Source organism: Phacochoerus africanus, chromosome 3, assembly GCF_016906955.1.
Source record: "Phacochoerus africanus isolate WHEZ1 chromosome 3, ROS_Pafr_v1, whole genome shotgun sequence".
In the NCBI taxonomy this organism is placed as follows: domain Eukaryota; kingdom Metazoa; phylum Chordata; class Mammalia; order Artiodactyla; family Suidae; genus Phacochoerus; species Phacochoerus africanus.
Window position 1 is genome coordinate 27,806,648 of NC_062546.1, and position 27,997 is coordinate 27,834,644.

At 47.6% G+C, this 27,997-nt stretch overlaps 1 protein-coding gene across 6 annotated transcripts in view; it reads left to right on the forward strand.

Annotated features, from left to right (window-relative positions):
* Window positions 1-8,949: 8,949 nt before the first annotated feature.
* The window catches only part of BCL2L1 (BCL2 like 1), a 49,191-nt gene continuing 30,143 nt past the window's right edge, over window positions 8,950-27,997 (forward strand). The window contains exons 1-2 of one of the 6 annotated variants that reach the window (XM_047771389.1): window positions 8,950-9,059; window positions 10,547-11,240. In XM_047771389.1, coding sequence (XP_047627345.1) covers window positions 10,677-11,240 — 564 coding nt within the window. In that variant the 5' untranslated portion in view covers window positions 8,950-9,059; window positions 10,547-10,676. Of the gene's footprint in view, window positions 9,174-9,400; window positions 10,272-10,546; window positions 11,241-27,997 lie in introns of those variants that run through there. The other 5 variants (XM_047771388.1, XM_047771391.1, XM_047771392.1 and 2 more) reach the window with 5 other exon arrangements.

Sequence of the window (27,997 nt, forward strand, 5' to 3'; positions counted from 1 at the left end):
GCATCCTCATGGATGCTAGTCAGATTCGTTCCCACTGAGCCATGACAGGAACTCCTGTGTGCTTTGAATTTATTATTTCTTCTTTTTCTCTCCCTCTTTTTGGTTACCCCATGGCATTTTTAGTCATTCCCAGGCCAGGGATCGAATCCGAGCCAGAGCTTCAACCTATGCTACAGCTGCAGCAACACCAAATCCACTGTGCCAGGCTGGGGAATCGAACCTGTGTCCCTGCTGCTACAGATCACTGTCGATCCTGTTGTGCCACAGTGGGAGCTCCCAATTTATTATTTCTTACAACAGAAGGGGAAAGGAGGGGGAGCCAGTGGGGTAGAAAGTGATTCCTGCTCTTCAAACTCAATATTTAAAAAGTGAGAGGGAAAGACCTAACCTCTACTCCTGCCCCTTCTAAATCTTCTTCACCCCGTGTCCACTCTCCAACCAGTAGTCACCAGGCCAGAAATCTGGACCTGCTTCCAAATCAATGGAGACCTCCTACTTCATAGAGAACAGAGAGCTGTTGGTCATTGGCTCTGCAGGGCAACAAAACCCACAAACACCTCCAGGTGAGGTGGCCGTGATCACCCAAGGATACCCCTTGGAGAAGGTTGCAAGTGTGAGCCACTGGTGACCATCAAACAGATCTATCTTCTACAATTCCCTTGCAATCAAACACAGGGAGCTCTGCAGGTGTCCTGGTCTCTTTGTGGCTGATGTGGAATCTATTTTGAAATAAGGATTACAGAGATCTTAGCACACAGTGATTAAAAGCAACAGACTGTAGCAAACAACCCAAGTATCCACAAGCTGATGAGTGAGTAAATAAAATGTTAAGTTCATATGATGGAATAATATTCTTTAATAAAAGGGATAAAATACTGACACATACAACAACATATATGAACTTGAAACATACTAAATAAAAGAAGCCAGATTCAAAAGAACAAATACTGTATGATTCCATTCATAGGAAATTACCAGAATAGTCAGTAGATTAGAGACAAAATAGGTTAGTGGTTGCCAAGGGCTGGGGGACTAGGGAGATAGTGACTACTGATGCAGGATTCTTTTTTAGGGTCGCATCCACAGCATATGGAGGTTCCCAGGCTAGGGGTCAAATCAGAACTACAACTGCTGGCCACAGCCACAGCAATGCAAGATCCCAGCCATGTCTGCAACCTACACCACAGCTCACATCAATATCGGATCCTTAAACCACTGAGCAAGGCCGGGGATTGAACCTGCAACCTCATGGTTACTAGTGGGATTTGTTTCCGATGTGCCACAATGGGAACCTGGAGGATTCTTTTTTTTTTTTTCTTTTTCTTCTTTTTAGGGCCGCACCTCTGGCATATGGAAGTTCCCAGGCTAGGGGTTTAATCGGAGCTGCAGCTCCTGGCCTCTGCCACAAACCAGAGCAATGCAGGATTTGAGCCGCATCTGTGACCTACACCACAGCTCATGGCAACACCGGATGGATATTTAACCCACTGAGCAAAGCCAGGGATCAAACCTTCATTCTCATGGATAATAGTCAGGTTCTTAACCTGTTGAGCTGTAACAGGAACTCCCAGATTCTGGTTTGTTTGTTTTTTTTTTTCTTCAATAAACTCATCTAAGATCAATGGTATCAGGCTCAAAGATGCCTTTGTCTTCTCGGAGTTGAAAGAAGGAATCTCTTGATATTCCATCTTCTGCATTTGCAGTGGGCCCTGGTCTAGGTCAAGATACTTTAGTATTTGAAACTTTTCTATTTTTTTAAACTTTTTTGTATTGTAGTATAGTTGACTTAGAATGTCATGTAAGCTTCAGGGGTACAGCACCTGATTCAGTTATACATCTACATATACATGTATTCTTTTTCAGATTCTTTTCCCTCTCAGGTTATTAATTGAGTAGAATTCACTGCACTATACAGTAGATCTTTATTGGTTATGAGACTTTTCCTATTTTAAAAAAATTTTAGGAGTTCTCTTGTGGTACAGAATTTTAAGGACCCAGCATTGTCACTACTGCAGCTTGGGTTGCTTGCTGTGGCATGGGTTCGGTCTCTGGCTGGGCATTTCCACATGCTGTGGGCACAGCCAAAAAAAGTTGTTAGATTACAAAAATTATACATGCTTATGGCAGAGTAAGAATATATGTGCTATACATTTATTACTTCATTTAATCATTGCGACACCTGGTAAGAGTTTATAAAGGAAAGTGCTATTATTTCCAGTTTCCAGATGGAAAAAAAATCAGGGCTTGAAAGAGGTGACATGACTTAGAGTCACACAGTAAAGATTTACAGCCAGGTCCACCAGGGTTTGTAAATCTATATGAAGTAAAAAGTGAAAATGCCCTGCGCTTCCCACCATACCCCACTGGCAATACCACTCCTCAGTTAATAAATCAGTGTAAAACTAATAAAATAAAATTTTTAAAAATTAGTGTTAAAAGATAAATGTGGGAGTTCCCGTCATGGCTCATTGGAAATGAATCTGACTAGCATCCATGAGGATGCAGGTTCTTCCCTGGCCTCGCTCAGTGGGTTAAGGATCTGGTGTTGCCGTGAGCTGTGGTATAGGTCACAGACGAGGCTCAGATCCCACGTTGCTATGGCTGTGGTGTAGGCTGGCAGCTGTAGCTCCAGTTCAACCCCTAGCCTGGGAACCTCCATATGCCATGGATGTGGCCCTGAAAAGACAAAAAAAAAAAAAAGTTAACTTAATTAAAAAAAAAGATAAATGTGAATCTTTCCAAGACTTATAATGCAAATACAAATCCTCATATATCTATATCTATACATACATGCATTTGTGTATTTGTTTATATGTTTTTAAAGTTTTCAAGTATTGCTTTCTTATTTATAATATTTAGAAAATAATAAAGAAAAAACAAAAATGACTATAATCTTAGCCTTATCTTTTTTTTTCTTTTTTGGCTGTGCCCATGGCATGAAGATATTCCTGGGCCAAGGCTTACACCAGAGCCACAGGGAGTTCCCGTTGTGGCCCAGTGGAAACAAATCCGACTAGTGTTCATAAGGATGTGGATTCAATCCTTGGCCTTGCTCAGTGGGTCAGGGATCCAGCGTTGCCATGAGCTGTGGTGTAGGTCACAGACACAGCTCAGATCCTGTGTTGCTGTGGCTGTGGCCTAGGCCGGCAGCTATAGCTCCGATTCGACCCCTAGCCTGGGAACTTCCATATGCTGTGGGTGCAGCCCTAAAAAGGAAAAAAAAAAAAAAAAAAAAACCTGAGCCACAGCAGTGACAATGCCAGATCCTTAACCCCTAGGCCATCAGGGAACTCCCCATAACCTAGCCTTTAGAGGCAACATCTCCACTATTAGCATTTAAGTGTATTTCCTTCCAGTCTTTTAAAAACTGATTTTATTAGATATTGAGTGGATACAAACATAAATATATATACGTAAAATATATGAAAAGTATAAAGAATAGTGAGGAAGCACATTCTGTATATATAGATGTACAATTTAATTTAATAAGAACATTTCCATTCTTTTTCAAGCTCCCAATTTTATCCTGTTCCCTGGTTCATCCTCTGTCCTCCCCCGTTAATGTACAAAGGATATCTTGAATTTTGTGTTATTTATGATTTTCCCACATGGATATATTTCCCTGTTTATTGCTACAAAATAGATGACCCCCAAATTTAGCAGCTTAAAATGACACACGTTATTATTTTATATGGTTTCTAAGTGTTGGGAATTCCGTTTAAGAGAGTGGTTCTGGTTCAGAGTCTCGAACAAAATGTGTAGTTAACTCTTGGGAGTAGTTATCTGAAGCTTGGTGGGACAGGAGTGTCATCACATGAGTGTTGGCTGGAGGCTTTGTTACCGAGACAAACTTGAGTCCACTGGCCCACGCTCAGTAAAGCCAATTTACTGACATCGGATTGTGTTGAAGGAAAGTGCGGCATTTATCTCAGGGCACCAAGCAAGGAATCCAGGCAGCTGGTGCCTAAAAGGCCCGAATTTCCGGAAGTCTCTCAGGTAAAGGTTTTTAAAGACAGGATGAGAGACAGAGGTTGTAGAGTGGGTGATCAGCTCTACAACCTCTGATCAGCCCAATCTTCTGATTGGTTGTCATTGAGGTAACTGGGAGTCAATATCATTGACCTTATGGTTCCAACCTCAAGAGGTCTGCATGCCTATGGGCAGCATAGGTTAAGTTCTTCCACCTGGTAGGGGTTAAAGTATCTGCAAAACAGCTCAAAGGACAAGGCTCAGAATATTATCTTGAGCCCTTGAGGAGGAAAGTCCTTGACCTTGTTTAATGGCTAAACTATTATTATCTTTTTTTTTTTAAGGGCTGCAGGTGCAGCAAATGGAAGTTCCCAGGCTAAGGATCCAATTGGAGCTGCAGCTGCCAGCCTACACCACAGCCACAGCAATACCAGATCTGAGCAGCATATGCGACCTACACCACAGCTCATGGGAATGCTGGATCCTTAACCCATAGAGCAAAGCCAGAGATGGAACCTGCATCCTCATGGATACTAGTTGGGTCCATTTCCACTGAGTCACAACAGGAACTCCTTTTGTCTTTATCCTACTGATTTCCCAACCTTTTTTCCTATTTAGAGTTGAGATCATGTCACGCATCTAATTTTGTACACTTTTATTTTCACTTAACATCACACCACCAGCATCTCTTCATCATCTAAATCTCAGCAAACATGTTTTTTAAACAGTGTTTCCTAATTTAAAAAATAGTTATGTTTAGATAATACACAAAAGCATAAAAAAGAAAATCATCCATAATTTGACTAAGCAGATGTAACCAAATTTTTGCATTCTGGTATAATTCTTTCTACTGCATTTTGCATGTAATGTACATTTTAAATAAATTAGAATAATTCCCAGTATAGTTTTCTAACCTTTCTTTTTTACAAACTGTTACGTTTTGAGCCTTTTCCCACATCATTAAATATGTGTGAATTTAACCCATTTAAAGCATCACCCTATTTATTGAACATCTCAGTTTGATTTTATCTTTCCTGTGTTATAAATAACCTTGTCTGAACATCACTGTGGATAAACTTGGGTTGCATTTCACGTCTTAAATCTGAATCCAAAGATTATTTCTCAATGATCTTTCCGGAGCCATTTTTAAGGCTCTTGATAAGTGTTGCACAATTCCCTTCCCCAAAGGCCCTTTCTATCTCCTCAAATATACATCTCTTTATGTCCTTTCTGTTTAAAGAGGCTGGCTGGCTCCTCCAGTACCTACTTAGTGTCTGCACACGTGGATACACATTTACACTCAGTTCTCTCGCCCAATTTACTTCTATGACACCTCCGAACTTATGTTAACGCTCCATTCCTCCGCTCAGGCAGTGGCTTCCACCTAAAATGCCCCTCACCTGCTTTGTCTCCCAGGCAAAATCCTAATCTCCTTTTAAGGGCCAGTTCACTTAAGCCCAGGTCTCTGGGCAGAGTTGATCCGCCCTTTGCTGGCCTCCCAAAATACATAGTAGACATCCTTGATGAAAATTTCCACATCGAAATGATTGTGATTGTGACACCACAGGTTTTAAAAATGGAAATCAGATCCTGTCCTGTATCAGTTTAAAATCTTTCCATGGAACATAATAGAAAGTTCAGAAATTGATGTAAATACACTTTGGTAATATAGATACTGATAATGGAGACTTTTCAAGTGATTTGGGGAAAGTTGATGATAGTGGGATAACTGGGTAGTTATTTGGACAAAAAAGGATGGACTCCTGCCTCACACCTCACACGAAAAGGAATTTATGATGGAACAGAGATTGAAATGTAAAATATGAAACCATGTAAAAAACTAGAAGAAAACAAAGAATTATTTTAATAATATCAAACTAGAGGTTTTCATAAGGATGTTATAGAACCCAGAAACCGCAAATGAAAGGATCATTAATTAAAATACACAGAAAATAAGTTTTTCAGAGTTCCCGCTGTGGCACAGTGGGTTAATGGTCCCGCTTGTCTCTGTGGAGGCCCCAGTTCTATCCCCAGCCACATGCAATGAGTTAAGGTTCCCATGTTGCTCCAGCTGTGTCTTGGATTTGATCCCTGGCCTGGGAACTTCCATATGCTGTAGGGGCGGCCGAAAAAGAAAAAAATAAATAAATAAAAGTTTTTCTATAGTAATAATAAGCTGGAAAACCATTTACAACTTATATGCAGGGAAAAAAGGACAAACATACTACAAATCAATGAGAAAAAGTTCAACAAAGACCAAGTGAAAAAAAGGGCAAATGAACAGAGAATCCACCAGATCAAGACTGCCCCCGTAAAAAGACTCATAAATATGGAAAATTGCTCAACATTACTCTTTTTTTTTTTCCTGCCTTTTTAGGGCTGCACCCGAGGCATATGGAGGTTCCTAGTTTAGGGATCCAATCAGAGATGTAGCTGCTGGCCTACGCCACAGCCACAGCAACACCAGATCTGAGCCTTGTCTGCAACCTACATACACCACAGCTCACGGCAACGCCAGATCCTTAACCCACTGAGTGAGGCCAGGGATGGAACCTTCGTCCTCATGGATACTAGTCAGATTTGTTTCTGCTGAGCCACGACGGGAACTCCCTCAACTTTGCTCTTAATAAAAATAAATGAAAAATAAAATCCCTCCCAGCTTTTTGTTTTCCCATCTGATTGGCGAGGATAAAAAGGGTTGATAACACACGGTGTAGTTCAGGATGTGAGGAAATAGGCAGTCTCATACTTTATTGATGGGAGGACAAACTGGTACAACCGCCATGTGGAGCACTTTGCCAACATCCATTAAAACAAAACAAAAAGAAATTCACATACTCAGTTACCGGTAATTCCACTTCCAGGAATTTACCTAACAGATAAATTCCCACATATGCAAAATAACAAATGGACAAGTTATAGCTTTATTTATAATAAGATAAGACTGGAAACTACCTAAGTGTTCCCAAAAAGGGGATTAGACAAGTAAATTATAGCCTATCTTTATAAAGTGTGTTAATTTAAAAAACTGAGGCCATGGTAGTTCCCATTGTGGCGCAGTGGTTAACGAATCCGACTAGGAACCATGAGATTTCGGGTTCGGCCCCTGGTCTTGCTCAGTGGGTTAAGGATCTGGCGTTGCCGTGAGCTGTGGTGTAGGTTGCAGACGCGGCTCGGATCCCGTGTTGCTGTGGCTGTGGTGTAGGCCGGCGGCTACAGCTCCGATTCGACCTCTAGCCTGGGAACCTCCATATGCCGTGGGAAGTGGCCCTAGAAAAGGCAAAAAGACAAAAAAAAAAAAAAAAAAAAAAAACTGAGGCCAACTGGAAAAGCAGAGCTCAGCAAAAAAAAGCAAGATGTAGCAGTGTTTATAGCAAGCTACTGTTTGCATACAATATTGAGTCCTATAAATTTGCTTGTGAATACAGTGACCATCTCTGAAAGACTACAGAGGAAAGGGCTTAAGAATGGTGACCTCTGTTAGGGGAACTGGGGATTGGAAAGAAGGGGTGGGAAGAAGACTTTTTGATTCTCTGCTCTGTGGTATATTTTTCATATCTTTTTTTATTTTTATTATTATTTTTTCTTTTTAGGGACTCAGCTGCAGCATATGGAAGTTCCCAGGCTCAAGGTCGAATCAGCAGTGCAGCTGCCAGCCTATGTTACAGCCACAGTAATGCCAGATCTGAGCCACATCTGCGACCTACACTGCAGCTCTGGCAATGCCGGATCCTTCACCCATTGACGGAACCCAAATCCTCATGGACGCTTAACCCGCTGAGCCACAGTGGGAACTCCTCCAATATCCTATTTTTAATCAATTAAATTACCACAAAATTAAAGAATCAAGTCCAATTCACTTCCATGGTCAACTTTCCAACCAATGACCTCTCATAACACATTTGCCCTCCTTTGGTCACACTGCTTCTCCTTCAGCTTCTAAAACATCCCAAGATCTTCCTGCCTCAGGACACTTTGCGCAAGCTATATCCTCTGCCTAGGCTGATGTTCTCTAAACTCTTCCGACGGGTGGCATTTCCTTACACTTCAGATCTTCGGTTCTAAGTTATCCCTTTGAAGAGGCCATCCCTGGCACCCTACACAAACAATTGAAAGAACTCTTGAAAAAAATGACTCTCTTGGAGTTCCCACTGTGGCTGAGTGGCTTAAGAACCTGACTAGTATCTGTGGGAATGGGAGTTGGATCCCTGGCCTCACTCAGGGGGTTAAGGATCCAGCATTGCTGTGGCTGTGGCGTAGGCCAGCAGCTGCAGCTCTGATTCGACCCCTAGCCAGGGAACTTCCATATGCTGCAGGTGCAACTCTAAAAAAAAAAAAGAAAAAAATGTCTCTCTTCCTCACTGGGCAGGGAGGGCGAGGCTTACATCCCTGACCACCCACTCTAAAGGAGCACCTCTTTCTTCACCCTCTTTACGACAATACCCTGATTTGCTTTGTTCAGAGCACTAGTTACTATCTGAAATTACCTTGTTTGTTTTCTTAGTTGTTTACTCTCTCCATCTCAAGGGTTTAAGCCTCTATGAAAACATGGGCCGTATCTTGTTCCTAACTCCATTTTCAGCAACCCAAACAATAAACATTTGCTAAATGAAATTATGCAGCATGTACCATAGACTTCACAAAGAACAACTCTTAAATCAATCACAGTAACTCAATGAGGGAGATTGGTTTTTACTCACATTACGGTTAAGGATAATCGAGACACAGCGGTTGAGTAACTTTCCCAGTTAGCAAGGTTGGAATCCCAGACACAAGATTCTTGCCACGACGCGATGCTTTTTCGACATATAAACTAACCAGTGGATGAAACTGGCTAAATGAATGAATGAATGGAAACGTGAATGTAAACGTTTATCCTTTTTTGTCTCCGGATTCCCCAGCTCTACCGCAAGGGGGCGCTCTCGCCAAGGTCTTGACGCCAGTCCTTAAAGGCGCGCACTCCCCTTGCGTCTCGGGCTCGCGCGCGCTGCCGCGGCACCGGAAGTGACTGAGGTTGCAAGTTCCCCCGGTCTCTTCAGGGGAAACTGAGGCCGGCTCGTTCGGAAGAGACAGTGCGAGCCACCAGCCAGGTAGGCCGGCCCAGGTCCGCGGCGCAGAACTCTGCCGCGAAGAGCGCTCGCGTCCGGAAACTACCTGGCCGATGAATGGGGGATGTGGCCCCCCATGGCTCGCGGGGCTCGCAGGTGAGAGCGCCGCCTCCCCTGTGCGTGGCAGGCGCTGCGCCCAATGGGAGCCCTCGCCGTCCTGCTTCCGTGCCACCTGGGCTCGCTGATTGGCCGCGCTGGGGCGGGCCGCCGGGGGCGAGACCCCTCCTCCCAGAAAGGTCTAGGGGGCGCCCCAGAGGGAGAGCGGTTGCCTAGCAACGGGGCGGTGGCCGGGCGGGTACCCGGCCTAGCGCGCGGAGGGAGCCGCGAGTCCGCAGCCCACCCACCCTGGGCTCGGGAGAGGTGCAGACCCCTGCCTCTAAACCCTCGCCAGGGCGCGAGGAAGCCACCCTGGGCCTGTCCACAGGAGAACGTGGTTTCAGCTGTGGGGGGCCTCGAGCAGGCCTCGCCCATTCTCCCTGACCCGAGGAGAGGCCTGGCGCCTCACCCTCGCCCAGTCTTTGTGCCGGGCGCCGGCGGCCATTGTGTCCGTGCGGGGAATGGAGGACCCGGCAGTCCCCCACCGCCACGACCAGGGCCTTTGGGGAATTCAGAAAAAGCCAGCAGCGTTTCTGGGGGGTCCCCGGCTTTCCGCCTCCCTGAAAGGCCCGGGGATGGCCTTTCCGAAGTCAGACCGCAGATACGAGGCAGTTTCCCCCTCCCTCCGTCCCTCATCGAAACCTTGAGCCCCATTGAGAAGTCCCTTTAGGGTTTCAGTAAACCTCACCCTGGGCTGGTACTTAAATAGAAGAAAAACAAAAACTAAATCTCACACCAGCCACCTCCGGGAGAGTTCTCCTGGCTCCCAGTAGGAGGCGGAGAGCCAAGGGGCGTGCAAGAGCAAGGGGGCTGGGCTCCCGGGCCGCGGCTGCTGAAGCGGCCGCCCTCGATCTGGGCGATGGAGGAGGAAGCAGGCGAGGGGGCCGGTTCCTGAGCTTCGTAATTCCTGTGTCGCCTTCTGGGCTCTCAGTCTGCCGGGTCGCATGATCCCTCCAGCCGGAGCTGCTTTTTTTGCCAGCCGCCGCGAGGCCGGCTGAGTTACCGGCATCCCGGCTGCCACCTCCTCTCCCGACCTCTGATACAAAAGATCTTCCGGGGGCTGCACCTGCCTGCCGGTCGCCTGAGACGGATTTGAATGTAGGTGGTGCGGGGGTGGGGGTGGGGGACAGACTGCCCATGGGGGTGACTTTCCGAGGAAGACATTTCGGAGAAAAGGGGGTGGCTGAGGCTTAAAGGCCGGTGTGATGATTCAGAGCCCATTGGTGCTTTCAATTTGACTTTATTGAAGTCCCTTGGAAGCCAGACCCAGACCTTCCTAAGAGCCACAAAAGACCCCATTCCGGTACCTGGAGGGGGAATGGATGTTGCAGGGTAAATGGCATGCATGTTAATTTTTTTTTTTTTTCCTGAAGCTCTTTCTCTCCCTTCAGAACCTTATTTTGGCTTTGGATCTCAGAAGAGAACCACTAAGCAGAGACCAGACTCAGTGAGTGAGCAGGTGTTTTGGACAATGGACTGGTGGAGCCCATCCCTATTATAAAAATGTCTCAGAGCAACCGGGAGCTGGTGGTTGACTTTCTCTCCTACAAGCTTTCCCAGAAAGGATACAGCTGGAGTCAGTTTACTGATGTGGAAGAGAACAGAACTGAGGCCCCAGAAGGGACTGAATCAGAAGCGGAAACCCCTAGTGCCATCAATGGCAACCCATCCTGGCACCTGGCGGACAGCCCCGCGGTGAATGGAGCCACTGGCCACAGCAGCAGCTTGGATGCCCGGGAGGTGATCCCCATGGCTGCAGTGAAGCAAGCGCTGAGGGAGGCGGGCGATGAGTTTGAACTGAGGTACAGGAGGGCATTCAGTGACCTGACGTCCCAGCTCCACATCACCCCAGGGACAGCGTATCAGAGCTTTGAGCAGGTAGTGAACGAACTCTTCCGGGATGGGGTGAACTGGGGTCGCATTGTGGCCTTTTTCTCCTTCGGTGGGGCACTGTGCGTGGAGAGCGTAGACAAGGAGATGCAGGTGTTGGTGAGTCGGATCGCAACTTGGATGGCCACTTACCTGAATGACCACCTAGAGCCTTGGATCCAGGAGAACGGCGGCTGGGTAAGGACCACGCCCCTTGTGGTGTCCCTGTTCCTTGGTCTCGGGTCAGATCCCCAACAGCCTTTCCTCTGTATCTCTTTCTGTCGCGCTGTGTGATTATTGGAGATGTTTGTTAAGGAGATGTGACTGGCCTCACTGCAGCACAAGACGCTAACTGTCCTGAAATACAGATGACCTAGTTCTGCAAGGACCAGACAGCTTCGTTCTGGTCATCCCCATGACCCTACCCTTTCAGACTTGTGTTCCAGTTTCTCTGCAGAGGAAAACATAGCCTGTGTGTTCATTTGGCCCCAAACCTTTGCGGGTGGCGGGTTAGTCCGGTGTTTCCCTGACCCTGACGTAATGCTCCCCTCGCTAAGGGTAACACCTGCAGGAGACGGTATCAGTGACCCACCAGTCCCTTCAGTCTTACTCCCCCTGGGATGTCAATCCTGTCCTGGGCTTCCCTCCCCCAGATCGAGTCCCCTGTGTTTCAGAGTTGGCATGACCAGGCAGGGAGTTCCCGCTGGCTTAGATGGCTGAGGATTGTCTACTTTTAGGGTGTAAGCTGTGCCAGTGGGCCAGTTGTGTTTGTGCCACACCCCTATGTTCATTGGCTCTGAAGTGTGCAACTTTGGGTGTGATTGGCCTGTTTGTGGAGCTCTTTGCAGTGTCATGCATTAAGCCCAGGGACTTTGCACCTCACTGCCTGGGGTCGGTTGGGAAGCTCCAGCTGCCTGTTGCTTTCGGGCCAGGGCTCTGGGATCTCTTGCCCGCAAGGCAAGAACCTGGTCCGTGGGGCTCTGTGGGACATTGAGATTCAGTGACAGACTTCGGAAACAAAACTGACACAGGTGTGAGTCCCAGCCCTGTCACTTAATTAGCTCTGTGACCTTGGACAGGCCAGTTTACCTTGAGCCTCAGTTTCTTCCTCTCAAAAAAATGTGACCAGCCCTCCTTGCCCTGCAGGTCTTGTAAATCCTGGAGCGAAGGTGAGCATAGTGACGGACACCAGCCAGTTTGCTGTAGTAGTTGTTCTTGGTCCCAGGTTCTCCTTCTGGGCCCAGAAATAGTCATGCCTCATTCCTTTCCCAGGGAGGAGACTTCCCTTGCCCATCACTAAGTCAGGGTGAGCCAGTGGGGAGAGATTCATTGGAGGCAATTTTTGCTCTTCTACAATGAACTCAGTCCTAGCTCCTTCCTTATCTCCCTGCCTAGGGAGGTGGAGGGCTTATGTGAGGTATTCTGTCCCCTCAGAAAACCCAGGAAATCCAGTGGAAAATAAGTCATCTATTGGAGGAGCAGAGGTGGAAAGGGCCGCGCACCACGGACTCAGGAATGTTAAGAATGCAGTTACCCAGAGGCTGGGCCTAGGGCCTAGGGCGTGGCAGGCACTTCAGTTTACCACTGAGCAAGGGAGCTCCTGGAACCCCACCCCCGGTCTTATTTCCCATTTCTTTGCAATTTCATGACTCTTCCTGCTGCCAGTTCTTGTAAAAGGCAAAGGGGTCAAGTCCGTAGAGGTCAGATGACTGGGGTGGGGTTGGGAAGGGTAAAGGTGGGAGGGCTTTCTCTGGCTAAGGCCCACTGGACTGGAAGCCTTTTGGTAAATGAACCCCCTGGGGGGATAAATGATTAAATAGTTCCTGTCGGTTTGTGCCTTGACCTCTTTTATTCCCTCCTGCTTTGATTCTCTTTGGGGGCAAATATTTGTTCAGCTTATTACAGGAGGGACAGGATTCCAGTGTTTCAGACACACCCTCTGAGGCATCTCCACGTAGAGACTTGGGCCATTTGCCCACTCTGCCTGACTGTTGTCTTTGGCCAGTGGTCCTAGTACCAGGTGGGTCATTGCCAGCTATTAACAAAAGGCAGTGTGGGAGAGGTTCCTGGCCTGCCAGCCAGCCTCTAAAAGGGCTACCTGGATGAGAGAATTGCTAGTCCCCCACTGTTGCACGTGGAAAGAGATTTTAGACACAGCAGCACTGGGCAGGTTTGCTAGATCTTCTGTCTCTTTGCTCAAGAATTATCAGTCTGTTGGACAACATACCATATGTTACTTCCTCTTGGTGAACGGAGGGGATGTGTGCCAAAAAGCTAGTTGTGTCAGAACGTTTCTCTGCAGGCACGCCTTCTCCCTCAGGCCAGGAGGTAAAGAACATTTGACAGGGGATCCTTTGGGCAGAAGGTACCACTTCTCTCTGAGGTACCATCCTGTTTTGAGCTATAGACTGGCTATGCAGTAGCATCTCATCACCTTCCTGCAGGCTGTGGCTGGGGGATCCCCGAGTGTAGGAGTTAGGGGCCATCCCACCCTGGGAACGCTCTAAATTAGGCATCCCTACAGGAAAGGAGAAGGAAATGAGCCTTTATGGAGTACATCTTATTCATGAGGCATTGTGTTTGGTCTTCTACTTATGCAGCCAAAGTTAACTGAGCAGGTACTGTGAGGCAGGCATGTGCTAGGTGCTGGCCATAAGCCAGACATGGTACTTTCCCTCATGGAAATGACATGCTGCTTCATATGTTCCGTACAATAACCGTCTAAGGTAGGTGGGCTTATTCCCAGTTTGCATGTGAAGCTAAGTGACTGTCCCAGGTGTTCCTCAGCCAGTTAAGTGACTGAGTGAGAATTTATAACTAGGTGGGGCCTGACCCTAAAGCTTAAACTCTTTCCATCCATATCAGGGGTAATAATGTGAGCCAGAGATGCTATTGGGCCAAGCAGAACGTGCCTGTGGGAGGTGCTCATATGAGTCTGTGATGCTGGCCCGGTTCAGCACCTTCGTTGGCAGTAGCAGGTTGCCAAAAGTATGTGTAGCCTCTGTAGATTCTGGCACTGGTAAAACTCAGGTAGGTATCAGGGTTTTGCCCGGTGAGAGTGGGCTTCCTGTTAATTTTTCAGTTGTTCAAGCCTTCTCAAGCCCTACCAGTAGATGAGAATTGTGCATGAGAGGAGAAGACGGCCTGCTCCAAGTGTTGTCTACTTAGTTGTGGGTGAGGCTCCAAGGGCTGGAATTCCACACTTCTAGCCACGCCACCGCCTACCTGGAGTCACCTGGCAAGATGCTGAACCTGTTTGTCTGTCTTGTCCAACCATTTCTCTCACCTGTAAAATGAAATAATGATAGCCACCTGCCATAGCTTGACTCTAGTAAAGGATCTAGAACAAAGGCTCTTCCTGGGCCTTAATTGTAGGGTGGAAGCACCTCTTTTAATGAATGGGCTACCTGCTTCAGAAAACTGAACTTTGCCCCCAGAGTTTCTCAAGAAACAAAGCCAGCCTCTGAGATACTCACAATGCTCGGGACAGAGTGTTTCTGGAGCTTTCCAGTGGGAATGTGGACTGTTATGCGATGAGGACTGAGGTGGGCCAGGTCCTTTTGGGATTGCTGTCCCCCAGAAGCTCCTTAGCTCGATGGAAACACCATTGTTGAGAGCAGTGAACGGGGGCGGGAGCGGGGTGCAGGGAGAACAACACATAATTTGGCCTTTCCCAGGTTGCAGGGCTCTGCCGTCTTCTAGTTTCTGTAGGTTCTTTCTTGCTTGTTCTGGCTTCTTTGGCAGTGGCATATGCTTCACTAAAGCACCTCAGCAACCTTTGCAGAGCTTAGCAGCTGTTGGCAATTCTGCGGTTTTCTTGGGGAAACCCCATTAGAAACCCCAAACGTGGAAATTTTTAGTAATCTCACTCAGGTCCCAAAGTGAGATAGAAGTGTCTCAGGGGCTCCCCCTCAAAACACCCAGGTCTTCTGGATGTACGTTTGAACTTGCCCTTAAAACTCCATCACCATCACAGGGTTTTCCGGACTTCCTAGGACTAATTTCCCCAGCAGCCCCACAAAGCCCTTCAGCCTCTGTAGAGAATTACCCAGGTATTTTTTCAGGGGGCCCCAGCGGAACCCAGAGGGTGTTTTTGGCTTTTGTGTGGGCAGTCACCAGATTTGTTTGGGCTACAGAAAGCAGCAGTTGTTAGCTGTCCCTTTTCCAGTAGGTACTGTCCTCAGACCAGGGCTTGAGCCTCCTCCCTGGGCTTTCCAGCACCCTCACCTTCCATCTTGGGGCTTGCTTTCAGCAGCCACGGTTTTGTCTGGGTTTAGCATGGGATAGATTTAGGGGTAATTCCCAGTGAGCTGCTCTTCTACAGAAACATCATCTTCTAGCACCTTAATTAGCGCCCAGCCTCCAGCCTAATTCCATGGTGTCCTCCCCAAGGACTACCTCTCTTTTCTTTGAAGGAGTCACTCTGCTCCTGGATCTGCTCCTGTTCTGTCTCTCCAGCCAACAGTCTGTCTTCCCGGTTCCCAGTTGGCAGGTTTGAGTCAGACAATCCCACTGGGTCTTTTTGTTTAGCCTGGGGAAGAGAAGACCCAGGAGAGCATGATCCCTGGTTTCAAATGTCTGCAGAAAGAGGGGCTAAGCCTTTTTTATTGATATGGGACCCAGCAGAACTTGGCTCTATGAAAGGTAAATCACAGTGGTAGAGTTTAAATTAGCATAAAGAAGACATTTCTACCCCTGCCAGGTTTAGGAGCTTCCTAAGGGTGGAGTCTACATCTTGTCCATTCTGGTTTAATCAGCTCTGAACAGAGGGCTTAGGCATAGCAGATACCCAATGAGAGAAAAGCCCACTCAATTTCTGAAGAAACAGACATTTATCAAACCAGAATAATAGTAATGGGAATTGCCCTTCAGCTAATCATTCATTCATTGATTCAACTAGTATTAATTGATCTCCTACTCTGTGTCAGGCTGTCCTAGGCACTAGCAGTACAGCATTAAATGAAATTTCTGTATTGTGGAGCTCACATTGTAAAGGGGAGAGACAGACAACATGTAATTGCATACATAGATAACAAGTATCACCTGATATAAGTGAAGAAAATAAAGCAGGTTGAGGCGTAGGGCATTCCTGGCAAGGTAGAGAGGGCTGCAGTTTTAAAGAGGGGTTAAGGGAGGCATCATGAAGACGTAGTATTTGAGCCAAGATCTGAAGAAGTTAAGGTGGTGGACAAGGTAGGAACTTTCCTGTGGAAAGGGTGTTATAAGCAGAGGGAATGGATTCAGGAGGGAGCATGCTTAGCATGCTCAAGGATGAGCAAGGAGGCCAGTGGAGCTGGAGGAGAAATAGCAAGAAGAAGAGCGGCAGAGGTAAGAGGGGACAGTGGTTGAGATTGATGGGGGAGAGGTAGCCAGGGGGCGGATCACATAGGGCATTACAGGCCACAGTGAGGACTTGGCTTTGATTGAATGAGAGAGGCCAGGAGAAGATTTGGAGCAGGGGTGGAATGATCTGAATTCTGCAAAGGTGGCAGCTGGGAGCCCAGTGAAGAGGCTAGTGCAGCTGCCAGGTGAGAAAGAATAGTGACTTGGATCAGGAGGCAGAGGTAGAAATGGTAAAAAGGGATCAGGGAGCAAGACCAGGCTTGCACATGACGCTTCAATGAGTCTGGCCACTTTTAAAGCCATATTTTTAACCACTTGGAGATCATAAGCTCAGCTAAATAAGCTAGATGTTCTTGGGAGTTCCGTTGTGGCGCAGAAGAAACGAATCCAACTAGGAACCATGAGGTTGTGGGTTCGATCCCTGGCCTTGCTCAGTGGGTTAAGGATCCGGCGTTGCCATGAGATATGGTGTAGGTCGCAGATGTGGCTCGGATCTGGTGTTGCTGTGGTTATGGTGTAGGCCAGCAGCTGTAGCTCTGATTAGACCCCTAGCCTGGGAACCTCCATATGCCAAGGGTGTGGCCCTAAAAAGCAAAAAAAAAAAAAAAAAAAAAGGCTAGAGGTTCTTCGGGGACAGTCTCTTCAAATGTGGCGTCATGAGTGGTCTTCCTCTAGTCTAGCACTATTTCTCTCTGAATAACTGCACCATGTCTGGGTTGAGGTCCCAGCTTACTCATGTCCGGCTCTGTTACCTTGGGCAAGCTCCTTGAACTCTCTGAACCTTGGGGCAAATATTACCTGCCTCACAAGGTCATGGTGATGTATAGAGCCTGGCATGAGTTGGTATCATAATTCTGACCATCTTTGCCACAGAACTGATGTCAGAGACCCATTCACAGACTCTTTGTCATCTATTCTTCCTTGTTTGGACTCCTTTATCACGCTCTGGGTACATCCCCAGGGTGGGCAGGAGTTCCATAGTGCTGCTCTGCTGTGTCGGTCAAGCACTGGTCTCAGGATCCCAGTTCTCCTCTCAAATCTGCTTCCGCTCAGTGTCTCACCTTGACCAAGTCACTTTACCCCCAGGCCCCAGTTTCCCCATCCGTAAGATGAAGGGTTGATGTTGACCATCTAGAAATCCTGCTTCTCACTGGCTGTAGGCCTAGTGAGAGATTCCACCGTTATGTCACATGTCACAATAGTTATGCTTTAGGATGACTCTTTCCTGTCAGCAGCTGCAACACTTTCACTGCTAAAAATTTACTAATTCCAGTGTCTGTGTAGAGTGGCTTGTCACTGGCCCCGCAGTAATGCTGTTCCACATTTATGTAGCACTGTACTGCTTGGAAAGTGCTTTCATAACCACCCTGCCTTTTTGATGATTATAACCCCAGGGAGGTGAGCAGAGGGAAATGGGTTGAGAAAGATGAAGTGACTTGCCCAAGGTTACATCAGGGGAAAGGTGCAGGGCTAGGGCTTTCAAATCTGGATTTGCCCACTGACTTGCTGTCTTGAACTTATAAATGGCTGTAATAACAGTGCCTTGTTCTGAAGATGCAGTGAGTGTCCAGAAGGCTCTCAGCATAGTGACTGAGAGTATCAGCAGCAAACGGCAGCCACATCTTTGGACTCCTTTAGTCGCATCATCTGGCTTCCCGTTTATTACATATTGATTTTTGTAAATAGTGTTTTTTGCTGAAAGAAACTGCCTTTGGGACCTTCTGCTACTTGGTTTCATCCCCGATGAGACTCTTGGGCCAAGCTGGAGCCTTAAGGCTAGCTCCAAGCTACAGGGCTTTTGGGGCAGGCTCCAGAGCTCCCCTCGGAACTAGAGGTTTTTCTCTCGGTCTTCAGGAAATGCCATTGCAATGACTTCCATGGACTGCTTCCTGTCCCAGCCCTGCAGCCGGATTCTCGCTGGCGAGAGTGTGGAAACTGGAAAGTAATATCCCTAAGGGCTCCCGCAACCCTCCTTTTTTAGCCACATGCCCTCCTGTTCCTCTTGTGGTTACTTTCTTTGCTCCTTTCCCTTCCACCTAGCTTCTCTCTCTAGCCTGTGACCATCCCTATAAAATTTAGAAAGCACACTTGGCACAACATTGTAAATCCATGATAGTTTTTAAAAATTGGGGGAAAAAAATTTAGAAAGTGCATTTCCGCTGAGTTCTGTCAGACCTTTCCACCCCTTGCCCCCCCACTTGGGGGTTGTTCAGAACTCCTGAGTTCTCTCATGGCTCCACACTAAATAGCAGTTTTGTCTTGGACTCCCCCTAGAGAGACATTAAACCTGTCACTTGCAGTGCCTTATGTCATCCATGAACCCCAAGCTCCCCGGGGGTCCCCACCCCACCCCTGCACAGGACTGAGACTCCTAAAAGAGGTCTTAGAGGTTTGGCACATAGAAATCCTGCCTCATGGAGACTGATGACAGAGGGTAGCCCGCCACCCCCTCCAGCGGTCACCTTTCAGGAGGAAGCTCGAAAACCTTGTTGGACAGTCATCTGAGGAATGGGAGCTAGCCTGGGAGGGGATTGGAACGCACTCAACTATGCCTCAGATCCTTTGTTCCGCTCTTGAAAGGGAAACATTCCCCTCCCTCCTCCCTGGCCACACACACGTGCCTTTGTTCCCCCTGTCAGGCGGCCGGGAACACTGTGTCCTTCCAAGGAGCCTGACTTGCCTCCCCAGAGGCTGGCCTCCCGGTCAGCAGGACTGAGATTTTTGCCCAGGAGCCTCCAGCCTCATGGCCTTTCCATAGAAGAGTCTTTTCCCCTGAGGCTGAGGACTTGCCTACAAACAGCTGCCCAGGAACTTCCCTGGAATTCTTCCATGGGATGCCCGTGTCCCAGGATTACACAGCCCCTCCCTCTTATTCCACTCGGTGATTAATATTATTGTTAATGTTACTATTAATAGCACCTCACATTTATCAAGTACTTATTCTTTGCCAGGCATTGTTCAGAATGCTTCACATGTATTAATGTATTCCATTCGCAGAGCAGCACTCTGAAGTTGCTGCTATTATTATCCCCATTTTACATATGAGGAAACTGAGGTACAGAGATGTTAGGTGCCTTAGGCAGGGTAGCACAGTTAGTAAGTGGCCAAGCCTGTGAGGGTACCTTCCAAGCTCCCACTTTTTAACACTGTACTGTGCCCCCTCCCCTAACTGTACCAGTGTCTAAATGGTTGTTGGCATTTATCCAGAGCTCCTTCTGTGACAGTGCTTTCACCACACCTTCTCTGTGTTACTGGCCAACAACCTCATCATTATAGGACGGTGAGATTTGGGGGCACTCCTTTAGTGGGAGGCAGAGTCAGGATTTGAAACCAAGTCTGTCTTACTCCCACCCCCCCCACCCCCGCCCCCGCCACCGTGTTCTTTATCTCTAAGCCTTCCTTAAAAGCTCTACAAGGTAGGTGGTGGTATCTTCAGTTGATGGTTGACAAGACTGAGGCTCAGAGAAAAGTGACGGTGCTCGGGGCCTCACAGGCCAGTAGCTGGATGACGCAGGATTCAGACTTGAGGTGCTTGACCTCACCGCACTGTACTGCCGTGGCCGTGTGCAGAACGATGATATTGCTTTTCTGTGCATGATGATGCTTTCTTGGCTCCCTCATTTCATAGTGAGATGAGTTTGTTCAGTCCCATTTCAGGGAGGAAACTAAGGCAAGGGGCCTTGTCCCACAGTAAATGGCTTAGAATCTGTGTTCTAGCTTTTAGCCCACTGTTCTCCATGTTGCCTGCCTTCCCTGAGGCTGGATTCATTGCTGGAACTGTTCTCAGAGTTTAGTTTCATTTGTTACATCAGCACATACTGATGAATGCTTTATACGTGCTAGGACCTGTGGGTACTGCAGAGAAGGGAACTGGGTCCCCTCCCTCAGTGGCCTGTTGGTGTCATTCTGCCATCTGAGTCAGGCCTCCTGCATCATACGTCCATCCCCTCAGCTCCCAGACACACCCGGCAAGGTTCATTGTAGTATGTTTTGATGACTTTCTACACACCCATGGTTAAAACTCTGCACTCAGGTTTGAAACGTACCTTGATTCCTTGCTGGTGGCGTAACTCCAGGCAAATCAGCTTTAAATTCTCATCCATAAATCTAAGAGAATAGTATCAGCCTACCAGAGTAGGCAAGGCTCAAACGAGAAAGTGAAATGCAAAAGTGTTTTTTAGTAATAATGACAGATGCCGGGTGTTGAGTGGTTGCTCTGTGCCAGGCGCTATGTTTATGCTCCTGACACAATCATCCTGTTTGGTACTCGCAACTGCTCTGGTGTGAAGATGGAGAGTCCAGCACTTTAAGAGGCTCTGTAACGTGTCCACAGTAACACCCCTTGTAAGAGGCAGAGTGGGTCTTGCACTCAGCTGTATCTGGTGCCAAAGCCTACCCTCAAGCCACCACGTCATTGCTTCTCTGCAGGCCCAGACTGGCTTGTTTCACCCTGAGTACTTGGCAGAGGGCCTGTGGTTGGGCAAGGGCTCAGCCAGGATCTGCTCAATGAACATGAAGGGTTGTTATTATTAGATGCAGGTTAGACTACAGAAACGTCTCTGTCCTTAAGGAAGCAAACTCTTTTAGAGCAGTAGAGATAGAACCACAATACTTGGTGAATGGCTCTAGGCAAACTGTGTCAAATCTGCAGTGTAGACTCCAAAAAATGGAAAAGGACAGACTCCCTGGTGCTCTGGACCTCTGCCAAACTGGCCCGCTTCCACCATCAGCTACTCAACTCAATTGGTGACTCAGCCCAGGGGCCTCCACACTCAGCCTGCATCAGCAGTGTGCACCTTCTCCCTCGTCTGGCATTGCCAGCCCAGACCCTCTTCTGTGCCAGTAGTGGAAAGTGTCAGGAAGGGGAAAAGTCTCTAGAGGCTTGAATAATAGCTTTCTCAGCATTGTGGCTTTGTGCCATTCACACCGAGGCCTTAGTTTCCTCACCTGTAAAATGAAGGTGATGGTCACTCCTTAATGAAGATGATGGTAGTAATCTCTTTTTCACAGGCTGGCCTGGATCCCTCTTCCCCTAGACCTACTCAAGGCTGTCTTATCATCTACATCTCAAATCAAAATCACACCTCCAGAAGCCACCTATGTTTACGTCTTTACTGACTCCTCTTGTACAGCCTTAGCTCCTAGAGTGTCGGGGTTTTGTCTCATTTTTCCTTCATCCCAAGCCTCTAGCAGAGTGCCTGGCACATGGGAAGACACTCAGCAAACACTTGCTGAATGAGTCAGAGAGTGCCTCTGAGCGCCCCCCCCCCCCTCCCCGGCACAGCACCTGAATACAGTGTGCTCAGTCAGTGTTAGGCATCATTACCACCTGTTAGGTAGATGTGGACTAGGAAGGCTCTCAGTAGGTAAAAAGAATGTGGCAAAGATAGCCTTGATAAGTCAGAACAACCAGACAGAGCTGGAGGGCGGAATGTGTAGGAAGCATTTGGGAGACTGCAGAGGCAGACTGGCGGAAGAGGGTGCAGGTTGTCAGTGAAGCTGGTCGGGGAGAAGGGAATGGTGAGTGGAAGCCACTGGGCAGAAGGATAGGGAAGACTGATGGGAGAAATGGGTCCAATGGGCCCAACACCAGAGGGATGCAGCCCGGTCTCCAGTTGTCCCTGGGAGAGAGATTCCCTTGCCAGCCAGGGCTCAGCAGGCAGAGCTGCAGGGAGGAAAAAGCCAGAGGCACCTGCAACCTCTGGATCAGGTAGGCTGCCCTAGTTGTTATTTTGGGGCTCTGGGCCAGGTGCAGATTCAAAGGCTTGATTGAAGCCTTTTGGCACCTCTGGTCTCAGCAGGGTAAACATCACCTGTCTCCTGCCACCTGTGGCAACAATGCCAGGAAGGTACCCTGTCTAGGCTCTAAAGGGCCCAGCTTTCTTGGTGCCCTCATGGAACAAGAAATACCCCCCAGGAGAGGCCACTCCTTCCCTGCCCCACAGCTCCCTTTCTGAAGGGCTCAGGTGGCAATAAGGTACCTCCTGCCCAAGAGGCCCCAGTGGTTCCAGCCCATGGAAGGCAGGGGTGGGGCATTGGGAGCAGTTGACAGCTGGGCCTCGCTGGGGCTCGCTGGGGGGAGGGGTCCGCTTGGGAGCAGGTGCAGATTTCGGGGAGGGCGGGGCCTGAAGGGAAGTAGGGATCTTTGTAGGCTGCAAAATTTCCCTTCCCATCCCCCACCCCCCAGCCACAGCTGGCTTCTCCAGGAACCTGATGACCTAGTTACAATGCTTAGAAATTGTTAGCTGAGCTTGCAGTTCAGGGCTGTGCCAGTCTGTCCTCTCAGGCTTCTTAAGTCCCAAAGGTACCCCAGCATTCCCCCGTGGAGCTTGTGTGTACAGGATGGCCACCATAGCACATGTCCAGGCCTCTTGTCCAAGAGAGGAAAGAGCCAGTTAAGCTTCTTCTCTGGTGTGCCCCACCCCTCTCCATTCCAGGGGAAAGACTCCCCTGCCCCCTGTCCCCACCCCCTTCTGTCTTTCTCTAGGGGGTTGGTGGGTGGCAGATGGAGGTCAGAGGCTTCTTCCCTGGAGGTTCAGCAGAGAAGGAGCGTTCTTCTTGCCCTAGGGATCGCTTGAGCATACCTAACCATTCCCTCATTACCTTCCCATCTCAGTGTGATGCTCAGACCTGATAAAAGGGCTAAGAATCTGTTGGGGGCTCTAGAGGCCTCAGCCCTCCCAAGAGAAGCGGCTGCTCTTGGTATTCTTGGTGTTTGCCTTTCCAGTGTCTCCCTGAGAGAAATTCTATCACCGCTAGGAGCCAGGTACAAAATTTGACAAACCAATGCTGAATCCTACTTACTCTATAGTTATCCTTGGACAGATGACTCAATCTCCCTCAGCCTTAGTTTCCTCATCTTTTAAAAGGTGAAAATAATGTCGTTTTTTTTTTTTTTTTGAAAGACTCTTTTGATCACGAAAGTAACTGGTTGGATACACGGAGCACTTAGCATGGAGCCTGGCATATGTCATTGCTCAGTACGACAGCTACTATTACAGCTATTCTTAGCAGATTGCCCTTGCAGGTGATCAGGAGGCTGTGATCACTACTGGAGCTCTTCTCCAAGAGCGAACTTTTAGGCTGACAGACTTTGTGGGTATCCTTTGAACCAAGAGCTAAAGCTGGGGACTGATTGTAGCTCTTAACTTGTCCCCCACCTTCTTGGCGAGGGCCCCAAGTCATGCCGTACACAGTGGGGGGGTCTGGCCAGTGTTGGTGATGCCCATTTGGCAATGAGGCAGATTTTCTTCCATCTTTGCAGAGTGCTTCCAAGAAGGCAGGCATCTCTGCCTTACTCACTGCTTTATCCCTAGATTTTGCCACAGAACCTGGAACATAGAAGACAATCATTATTTGTTGACTGAGTGGAAAACTTAATGAGTTGAATACCCAAAAAGCCTAGGAGCATGCCTAGCACCGAGTAGGTGCCTGACATGCATTTGAATGATTAAACAAGGTGCCGTGGGCACTCAGGAGTTTTCCAGGATGGCCCCACTCCTTGTTTGTTGCATGACTGTAAGTGTGTTGCCTCATCTGCGGAGGAAAGATAACACCCAACTTGCCTCCCTCGTGGGCTTAGCTGAGAGGCCCAAGGAGATGATAGATGAAAAAGCACTTTGAGGACTATAAATGTTTGGTCTTGTTGCTGCTCCTTGACAGAGGTCAAGACCATAACTGTGTCATTCTTTCATTCAACCAACAAGCACTTTTTGACTGGAAACAATATCCTAGCCCTCTCACTTACCTAGCTTCATGAATTTAGACAAGTTACTTTACTTCTCTAAGCCCTTGGACATCTATAAAATGGAAATTATACTCGTTTCAGTTGGGAGGAAGACTAAGTGAGGTGCTCTGAGCTTATTGAGGGTGGAAACTGTGTCTTGTTTACTGTCATCAGTTACTTCTGGACCCAGCATGTGGTGGCTGAGTGTTTAGTGTCCGAGGTAATGAACATTCAAAATGATGAACAGTGTATGTCAGGTACCCCCCAGCAGAGAGCCCGGTGGGGAGTGGAAGCGCCCCAAATGCTGGGTCTTGCTTTTTCCTCTCTTTTTCCTGTGAAGTTTGGCTATTCATTGATTCAGCCATTGGTTGCCCTCTGCAGTCTAATTACAGCAAGGCCAGACCTCTGAGTATAACTCAAATGGGAAGTAGAAATGACTAGTTAACTCCTCACCCCAGGATGGCCTCACCAACCTCAGCCAGACTGCTGAGTGGGAGCTCTGACTGGTCAGGATCAGTGCTACTTAAATGTAAAACTGGGAGGCCCAGCGGGCCTCACCCCATGCTCACCTCTGATTCAGAGCAAGAACAACCACCCCTTGTTCTACCCACTCCCTGTCTGCTACTCAGTGAGAAAAATTTCCCACATTCATATGGAACCCTAGGGGTTACTGTATCAAGGAAGTCCCCAGGGAGTCAGTCAGAAATGGCCCTTTGGGGGAGGGTCCCCTGGGACTGGGTCCAGCAACAGGTGCAGGCCTGAGGCCCCAGGCTGGTGGCTGAGTGATGAAACTGAGAGATGTGTAGGGTCAGACAAGAAGTCAACCCAGAGGAGCCTGCCTGCCTGTCCATGCAGGTGTCTGGGCACCTGGGAGCCTTTCTGGGTCTGATTTAGTGGTAGAAGGTAGGGTTCCAAATTAGGACCCCAAGCTTCAGTGAGTTGAAACACACACACACACACACCTCCAGGACTCCAGAGCATAGCCTGCAGTTGGCCCCAAGTCAGTTTCCTTTGAACCCTTCTCAGACCCTTTCAGGGTGAAAGAGGCACTTCCTGTAGGCTCCACAGCACCTACTACTGGAAAATCTCCAGGCACAATGGAATTATAACCATAGCTCCCTTTTGTGGGTCCTCTGCTGTGTTTGGGGCACTGTGCTGTGCTAGGGGCCTTTGAAGAGAATGCAATCATTTCATTATTGGAAGTACGGCCTCTAGAGTCTGCATCTGGGCTCCATCATGTACCTTCTCTTTGACCTTGGGCACATTCCAGCCCCTTCCTAAGCCTCAATTACCCTACCTGAAAAATGGAGATAGTAATACCTGCCTCCTAGGGTTTTTGTAAGAATGAAATGAGATCATTCATGTTAAACTTAGCATAGATGTTATAGTGATTTTAGTAATAGCTAACATTTATAGAGCATTTACCCTTAAGTGTTTCGTATGTGTTAATTGAATTCTCAAAACAATGCCATTGAGGCAGGTATTCTTATTATAATTCTCATTTTTCAGAGGTGAAAAATGAGGTATAGGGAAGTTAAGAAATTTGTCCAAAAATGGTGAAGTGATTTGAACCTCAGTCTGGCTCCAGAGCCCACAGTGTTCTGCTTCTGGAAAGAGGGTCTGGTTAATGTTAGTGCTATTACTTTTGTATCCGGCATTGTAGCTGTCTGTGGTTTTGGTCTATCTGTTGTATTCTGAGCTCAGTGAAGGCAAGAAACCCATCTTAATCACCTTGCATCCCTGGAGGCCAAACTGGTACTCATAGTACTCATTAATATTTGCCTAATGGCTGTGAATCTTCCCTCTCTTCATTAATCAATCAGTAGCTCTTTATCGACCATTTCCTGTAGGCTAGATTTGAGCTAAATCCTGGGAGGAATGCAAAGTACAACTCTGCCTCTGTAGCTGGAAGATTGGGTGTGTGTGTTGGGGGAAGAGGGGCAGGGAACATTCCAGAGCACTGTGTCATTGGCAGAAACTTCCATACAGGAGGCAGAAACAATACAGGTGGCTTGGGGACATTTTCCAAGCTAGGATTCCCACCCCTCCCTGAGTGTGGGCCACTCCCTCCGTCTTCTCCTAGAATGATGGAAAAAATTAGATATTTGGAGCTAAGAATAGACCTTAATAAATCGATTCTGCCCCAACACAGCAGGCAGTTTGGTCTTTTGAAAACCGAGTTCAGATCTTGTCACATTCTTACTTAGACTCCTTCACCTACTTTGCATAAAACTCAGAGTCCATACCAAGGGCTCTAAGGCCTGCCTGATCTGGTACTGGCTGTCTCCATCCATCCTTTTTCACTCCCACCTCCCTCTCTGTACTCCAGCCACACGGCCTCCTGCTGTTCCTGGTTCCTGGCTCACTTGTCCCTGCCTGAAGTTCTTTGTGGTGCTCTGCCCCTGGTGTTTGCCTTGCTGGTTCTTTCAGTTGACTCAGCTCACAGGTCACCTCCTCTGAGAGATTCTCTTTGACCTTTGGTCTAGCATAGCTAAATACTTCTAAATCACGCTAATCTTTTACCTTCTTGTATTTTCGACACAGCACCAACCTCTATCTGAAATTTTCTTTGTTTACTTTTTTTTGGTCTTCTACTAAGAGCATAAGCCCCATGCTTATAAGGAGTTTGGTTTGTTCATCATTTTCTTTCTAGTACCTAGAACTGTTCCTTATAGATAGTAAACATTCAGTGAATGATTTTGGAATGAATGATTGAACAAATGAACAAACCCAAGATGTTTTTATTTTACACATGAGAAAACTGAGTCAGCCTAGAGAAGAGAAGCTAAGAATTGTGAGTGTTCTTTCAAATGAACTTTTGATTGCTAAGTGCCAAGCACTACACTCAGTGATTCACATGCATTCTTTTTGCCATTTAATTGTTATAATGACTTGTTTGGAGCATCTTCTTCGTACACCACTGCATCATTTAAAAGAAGACCAACTCATATTTTATTGGAGCCTCACTCTGTTTTACAAATGGTTGGAGGAAAACTTAGGAAAATTCATGTGATCAAAAGGATAAAATAACAAGGGGAGTCAAGGGAAAGGAAGGTACAGGTAAGAAGATGAGGGCCAGGACTAAGCTTAGTTCACAGAAGCAGATACCACATGAGTTCCTTTGTACTGAGCAAAGTTTTTCTTTCAGTCATTCTTTGTGATTGGTAACTGAATTATGCCCACATTCTTGAAAATTATGGTGTTTTAAAAATCCAGTCACACGTAGGATCTTGCGATTGCCCCAGACTGCATGTGATAGTTCAGGACTTGTTGGCTCCCTCACTGTCTCATAGCTGGGCTCTTCCATCTCCTTCACCAAAAGGGCAGGGAGGAGCCTGGCCCTCTCCCAGTCCTCTCTGGACCCAGCCAACTTTATTTCAAAAAGAACTTTTCCCTAGATTTATTCATGGAGATACTGCCTTCAAAACACTTCCAGTTGAATTAGCAGAGACCACATGAAAAGGGATCTTGTGAAAGCCAGCAGTAAATGCCAAATGCCAAATAAGAGAAGCACTTCACAGAAGAGGCGAATTTTGTGCTGGGACTTACCGTGGAGACAGGGGCTGGTGCTCCATCCGAGCTATGTTATGCAGGCTGGGATAGGCTCTCAAGAAGAGACCCATACAAGTGGCTGTTCATTAGGAGTATGTGTGGAAGTGTCACTGACCAGGTGATAAAGCCAGAAAGGTCAGCTGGAACCAGATTTGTGGGAACTTCGTGTGCCAGGAACAGGGTCCTAGGCCCTCCTTGGCAGTCCTGGTATCCCAGTGTTTTGAGTCATTGCCAGGCACGGATTCCCATCCTGGCCTCCTGTCAGTCCACTGATCCCCAAGTAGCAGTGCCAGTATCTGAAATGAGAACCAGGACCTCGAACTGACAGTGAGCA